Genomic DNA, 7073 nt, shown 5'->3' with positions numbered 1-7073 from the left:
TTTTTAAATATTAAACTGTACCTGTCAAAATCATGTGCAGCATCCAGGTTACCTTGTGGTGTTGTTCGTTTTGAGCGGTTGTTATCTGGGAATAACAAACCTGCAAATGTTGCGACTGGCCAATCAGAATCAAGCATCCCAGCGACGTAATAAAATGTCATAAATCAGGGCCCCTCAGTTTGAGAACCATCAATTGTCTTTAATCCCGTTGCTCCATTACTTTAAACTCTGTTTTTAATCTCAGTTAGGGATTAACTATAAACTTGCAGTTAAGAAGATAAATAAAATAAAACATTCTATAATTACTTCAGTGGCTAAATTATCAGAAACATTATGAAAATGAACCATGGTTTAATTGTGGTAAAAGTGTAGTACTGTTGTTGTTGTTTTTTTTGGTGAATTGATTACTATGAGCAAAACTATGGTTTTCCTACACTAACCATTATTTAACTATGGTTTTGGAAAACCATGGTTGTCAAACCATGGTTATCTTACCATTGTTTTATACAAAAACCATAGTTAATTTAAGGGAATGTCAAAGATATGTTTATTATAACGTCTCAACATAACGAGTTCATCATGGCAGACAAAACAAATCCCAGATGGTTTAATACAGGTTAAAGTTTGATTCTAAGATATGTTAATGGGTGTTTAAATTTAAGTGGTGCAAAACAACTCGAATTAAAATTAAACTGGGATCAATCATTAGCAATGAACTCTTTTGAATTTAATCCTTGTTGGTGCAACCCACCCATAGTGTACAGTAAAAAACTTGTTCACACATGTCTACTACGCCCTCAAATATAAATTTTGTAGACGTTTGGACTGCTTTAAATGCACTATTGTAATTTTTTCTAGGTACCTTAGAGATGTAAATGCACTACTTTAATACAAAACAAACATTAGAATTACACAATTACATGTTTTCCAAATAATTTCATTTCCCTTCATAAGCAGTACCATTATTAAAATGAAAGACCTCTGAAGTTTCCATAAGTATGAAGCAACTGCTTTGTGTATTTCTCCCCTTAATTCTAGCTCAATATATGCATGTGTCGTCTGGCCATCACCTATCATGTTTCTTAGGAGTATTGTGTTTGGGGCGATAAATGCTAATGTGGTTCAATTGTTGGCTACAAAGGTTAGTCCTGCGCAGCACACCTGGTGTTAAAACACCTGGGCTGTTGCATATTGAAGAAGAGATGGTGAGGGATAGGCACATATGGTATAAACACATGAAGGTGCTATTGCAAGAAGACACAGATGATGTTTTTATGCAATATCAGGGTCAAGAGTTAGTCAGTGTGGATCAGTTACCATCAGAGCATTTAGAGCATCTACAGTATAGTAGTATGCATATAAACTGAACCACAATACAGTACAGATACAAATTAGTTTTATACTTTCAACACAAATATTTGAAGTCATGACAACTACGTTAGGCTTTCTCAGAAAACACAAACGGCTTTAGAGCAATTTAGATTATAATTTAGTCAATAATTACATCCATAAATTAAATTCTATTAAGAGTTCATTACCAAAGCAGTACACATGTTGTGTGATATGAAATGTAAAGTACACTAAGATCACAGTTAGCAGTTTGCTCGACATGACAAATAACACCTTAGGATCTTTGTGCCATTTGGACATTCCTGCTAAAATACAGTTCTTATCACAAACATATGTTTCAATCATTCTTGTAAACATACAATTTATATAATTTTCATTTATTAATAACAACATTACATACTGACAGTTTTTACTGAACTTTATTATGCATAGATAAAATGCAATTTTGTTAAAGTTTGCAATTGTATGATCAAATAAAGGTCAAACTGACATTGGTACAATACAAAATATTAACAGAACTTTACAGTAATTTTCATACTGTATTTAGAAATTAAAGTGTGCATCACAGGTATCAGCTGACTTCACTATATACATATATAAATAACAATATACATGGTATCACAATCCATCAAATATTTCCCATCATGTTACATCTAGGCCAGTGTTTCCCAACCCTTAAAGGCACACCAACAGTGCAGGTTTTGTATGTCTCCCACTGTCTGACCCCATTATTTCCAATCTTGGAATCTCCACTAAGGAGCTTATAAGTGGATTCAGGTGTTTAAAAAGGACGAGTTGGAAAATGTGTAGTGTTGGTGTGCCTCCACGTAAAGTTCATTCATTATTGTAAGATTACCATGGTGACAATACAGGATGTTGGATTGAAATAAGCAATATATAGAAACTGCATTGAGAATCTAAACACAAAGAAAAAATTCATACTGGGTTCAGGTAATATACCATGAAAATGCTTTATACAATAAATAATATGTACATGAGGGACATTAAAGTATTTTACAGAACAAATGTCAGTCACTCCCACTGACAAAAACTGATTTAATTTGTACAACTTGTTTGTGAATTATTTCTAAACTGCACTCTACTAAACTTACATTTGTACAGTTCAATCTAAATCTCACTTAAAGACACTGTTTACTTTGTAATATCTGACATGTCTTTTTTGTCACACTCTGAGATAACTACAGACAGGTTGCCTGTGGTCGTGCTGGTAGAGGCGTTCCTCTCTTTACTGGCTGTCCCAGTGCTGGTGTTATTCATGCTCCTGACGTGGCCACAGCTACCACAATCGACCCGAAAATGTGGCATCTTCGTGTAGAGCTCTCTGCAGAGAAGGCCAAACACCACAGGACTCAGTGACTGTGCACAGCAAAAAACAATATAAAGAGTGAGTGCCACAGCTAGTCTCTCCTGATGCCGGGAGATGATAATGAGGGAGGGGAAGATGTGCAAGCTCATCTGCAAGCTGTGGATGAGAATGGTGCGGCGCCCCTTGCTATTGGAAGGTGTGAAATGGCCAGCACGTCTGCCCTCCAAGTAAATCACCACATAGCTTCCGATGATAAGCATAATCATCAATGACAACTGTACTAAAGCACTGACGATGCAAGCCGTGCCCTCTAAAGCCGTCGAGCACTCTGTGTCCAGTCCAATCACGTAGTCCCAAGGGTAGCGAGAGCAGGCTTGGACAGTGAACACCACAGGGTTGAACAAAACAAAGACACAAGACCCCAGCATTACCCAGTGGCGGTAGCGCTGGACCAGCACTGGGTATCTAAGTGGCATGCAAATAGAGAGACAAGTGTTTACAGACATCAGCACGAGGGTGATCATCAAACCTCGTGCCATCACCACCAGCAGGTCATAGAGGATCCAGCAGGTAATTCGAGAGACCGGCCAGCGAAGGCTGCGTAAACTGTGCACCATTGCACCCATGATGTTGAAGCCAGTCACGCAGAGGCAGTGCTGACACAACAGGACGTAGCGAGGATTTTGATACAACTCTGGGGAGTCACGCACAGTCACTATGATGAGGTACGTGAAGAGACCGGTGAAAATGAAAGCTCCAAAATGGGCAAAGGCTTTCACGGTCTCCAAAAGTCTGCTGTCATCAGTAAGACTGGAGCTGGTGAACCCTGAGGAAAGTACAAAGTTATGAACCTTACATACAGTTTGTAATGAGAATAACAAATAGGTCAAATAAATGTAGCCTACCTTACATGAATAAAAAATAAGCAGTTTTGGTCACACTTATAATCTTACATCTAATCCCTCATAATAAAGAAATTCAGGTGCATAGCAACACAATAAACCAGTTTTTTTTTAAGTCTAAAAGGATAAATAGAGCTAGAAATAAAAAAGCTCTCAAGAGGTTACTAGATAAACATCTGTTAAACATACAAACACTTATTTTTCCTCAAATATCACAGTAAGGTTATACATTACATACTTAAAAAGTTAAGATATTCACTCACCTGTTTGTGCAAGATCTAAATCTATCCGATCACTTGCATTAGTCATTCTTGATTTGTCACTTGTTGCTTTGTATGATTAATCGTATGTCTCCTCGTTTTTCTCCTTACACCCGATACGAGCAAAAATAAACTGCCTTGTCTTTCTCTACCAGCCGTAGTCTCTCTGTCTTTCTCATGCTTATTCACAGATAAGGAGTGTCTCACCTGCAGCAACTGGTGTATTCACAGCATCTCAGATATCCAACATCCCCCCACGCGTGCTCTTTTTCAATGCTATCACACAAAGCCACGAAAGTCATTTGAGGGCAAGTGGAGTGTAATTAAACCACAGGTTCATAAATGACATTAATCATTCTGTATTAATCGTACGCCTATTTAAAATCATCAATGAGCAATTTGGCATGTCCATGACGGTGTGAAAATATGTGACCCATATATAATAAAAAAGAGAATAAAAATAGAATAGAGTTTTATTAAATCAAGAAGGGACAATTGACAGTAAAGAAAAGAACAAAATGGCAAAACATAACCTTTAAATCGCAAACCTAATTATAGGCTGCAATTAACAGAAATTGGCATCTCCACACAACAACAGTGTGAAAACAGTGGGAGACTATCAGCTCATCACAGTAAAAAAATTTGCCTTTTTACATGCTGAGAGACATTTTGTCTGTAATATAATGTATTAAATGTAACATTACAGAGTGCATAAACATGCCAGGGTGAAATGTAGAGGAAAGTAGCAATATTTTGTCTCCAAATTAGTAATAATGTTAAAACCTTTCTAGATTGAAATGGATATATGTACAGTACAACAACTGTACGGTGCAAAGTGGTATTTTATGTTGAAATAAATTTCGACTTTTATTTGACTCGGACCGAATAAAAGCTCTTAACAAGGTCTTCAGCTCAAAGGTAGTGAAGGGCAAGTCTGTTTTTCTTAATCCTCACTGGGCTGATTCTCCTTTTGCTTCCGCCGGCTAATCTGCATCCGCAGATGCAGCTTGTTGGTAAAGAAAACTGTCCTCCAGCCAACATCCTTAGCCAAATCTTCCACGGAGGGAGTGAGAGCACCCCATTGATTTCTCACTGTCTGCTCCCAAAACTCCTCTGAATTGCAAAGCTGAGAAGGCAGACACATAATGGCCCGATCAACATGATTATTAAAGGGGCCATGGCATGAAAATCTAACTTTTTCCAGTGCTTTTATCAACCTAGAAAATGTGAAAAAGATCAACCCAATAACTTAGTTTTGGTAAACCATTCTCTACAAGCACATGAAAAAATAGGTCGTTGAAATTTGGCTCTCCTTATGATGTCATAAGGAGCTCTTATTATATTAATACCACCCCTTAAACTGCACTATCCAACCACAGCACTGCCATTTAGTGCAGAAAAAAGCACAATTGCGTTTTAATTGCAACAAAAAACCATAATTGTGATCAGTGTTTGCACTTCATCCGCTCATTTGCATTTTAAAGGACACACCCAAAACGGCACATTTTTGCACACACCTACAAAGTGGCAATTTGAACATGTTATAATTAATTATCTATATGGTATTTTGAGCTAAAACTTCACATTATGTGATTTGGGCACACTAAAGATTTATTTGACATCTTAAAAAAGTTTTGTGCCATGGCCCCTTTAATATGAAACATAATCCTAGTAAAGAAATTCAGTAGGTTAATAGCAGTTTAGTACGGTTCCTTCTTACCTCTCTAAACCTGTGGCAGGTGCGTGAAAGGCCTTCAAGATCTTCGAGGTTCAAACGTGTCAAGATGTTGAATAGTAAAGAGTTGGGGAGACGTACAATGTAATCGTATTGTCCCTGGCATAATTGTTTGGAGTACTGTAAGATGTGAGGACCAAACACCATGGCCACCTGACCTGGATGGGATAAAATCAGCTAATTTTGTTAACTTTTGTACACGAGATATGCACACTATTTAAATTGTAGCTATTTTATCTGATTGACTTACTTTGCAGACGGCTGTCTTCTAGGTAGTCTTCGTGTGATTGTCTCAGTTCTCCTGGTTTTGTATTCCTGGAGTTTAGTCTCAAAGAAATCTTCCACCATCTCCAAATTACCTGAGGCGAGGATTGATGAATTTGAATGCCAAGAAATTTTACAGAAATAGAGGTTGCATACCACTATTGCTAACCACACCATCACATTGTATTTACCCCCCCCCCCCTTTATTTTTTTGCATAATGTTCATGAAACTCAATTTGGTGCGTTAGCACCACAAAGATCATAGGCTCAATTATTGATAAAACGTGCCCCGTAAATCGCGTTGGATCAAACCGTCGCCAAACGCATGCATTATTTACTCAATTACATTTGGTTGCATATAATTTAGGTTGCAGTAACACATTTTAAGCAAAGAGTCCCTAAGAGTTCGTAAAAGATGAAGATAAAAACAGGCGAATGACAGACGCTAGCAGTTTGGAAAAACAAGCTAAAACTAAAATAAAAACTAATTTTAACCATTAAAAAGTTTGACAAACCTCAGATTGTGAAATTTCAAAGTGAAAGTAGTCCTTTAAAGGTGCAGGAGCCTGTCCACTGATCTCAAACAAAGTTTCTCCCATCAAGCTCGCCATTCCTGAACTCGTTTGACACGTTACCATGACAACAGTGACTACATGAAGTTATGCGTCATCTTTAAAATGGGCATATCATCAAGTTACTTCCTTATTTCACGCTCGATGTCGTTGTTAGGATTGCAATAATAGACTTGGTTAGGTGATAAATTAATTCAGAAGTAGTTTCGGACGTTTTAATTTGATTGATATGCGTACATTCACGCAAAATGTACTGCATACTGCTCGTGCCACAGTAGGCTACATGGTTACTGAATGTTTCTGTCAGCTAATTGGTTCTCTTTGCTTCGCAATACATTTCCTCTTAGTTAATGGACAGGTTCATTGTTTTTTTTTTTTTTTTTTGCTAGCTAGTATGTGTTATGTGCAGTGTTTAAAATATTTTACAGGCTTACCCTTGCGAAAATGAATCGTGGTTTTACTACAGTTAAAACAAACTAAATAAAACATGTTTACAAAACAACCGTGGTTTTCCTGCAAAAACCATGGATAAACCATGGTAACTAGTAAAACCATGCCAATAGTAATTACTACACCAAAAAGCATTTAAGCAAAAATGTTTAATTTTCGTAAGAGGAATGTCTTTGACATGAAGACAAACTGTGTGATTTTGCTTAGTTATGG

General features: G+C 37.2%; 2 protein-coding genes across 2 annotated transcripts; both read right to left on the bottom strand.

Annotated features, from left to right (window-relative positions):
* Window positions 1-384: 384 nt before the first annotated feature.
* LOC129442435 (probable G-protein coupled receptor 148) lies at window positions 385-4248 on the bottom strand. Its single transcript, XM_055202500.2, has 2 exons — window positions 3843-4248; window positions 385-3503 (listed from the first exon to the last, which is right to left on the bottom strand). Exons 1-2 carry the CDS (start codon window positions 3886-3888, stop codon window positions 2503-2505), a joined length of 1047 nt encoding a protein of 348 aa, XP_055058475.2. The 5' UTR covers window positions 3889-4248; the 3' UTR covers window positions 385-2502.
* A 68-nt stretch (window positions 4249-4316) lies between these two features.
* On the bottom strand, window positions 4317-6683 carry fbxo36b (F-box protein 36b). The gene is made up of 4 exons (XM_055202473.2): window positions 6354-6683; window positions 5825-5933; window positions 5560-5732; window positions 4317-4965 (listed from the first exon to the last, which is right to left on the bottom strand). The coding sequence occupies exons 1-4, from the start codon at window positions 6474-6476 to the stop codon at window positions 4783-4785; spliced, it is 588 nt and encodes a 195-aa protein (XP_055058448.2). The 5' UTR covers window positions 6477-6683; the 3' UTR covers window positions 4317-4782.
* Window positions 6684-7073: the final 390 nt, after the last annotated feature.

The sequence above is a fragment of the Misgurnus anguillicaudatus genome, chromosome 2 (assembly GCF_027580225.2).
Source record: "Misgurnus anguillicaudatus chromosome 2, ASM2758022v2, whole genome shotgun sequence".
Classification (NCBI taxonomy): Eukaryota; Metazoa; Chordata; class Actinopteri; order Cypriniformes; family Cobitidae; genus Misgurnus; species Misgurnus anguillicaudatus.
This window is presented reverse-complemented; position numbering and strand designations above follow the sequence as displayed.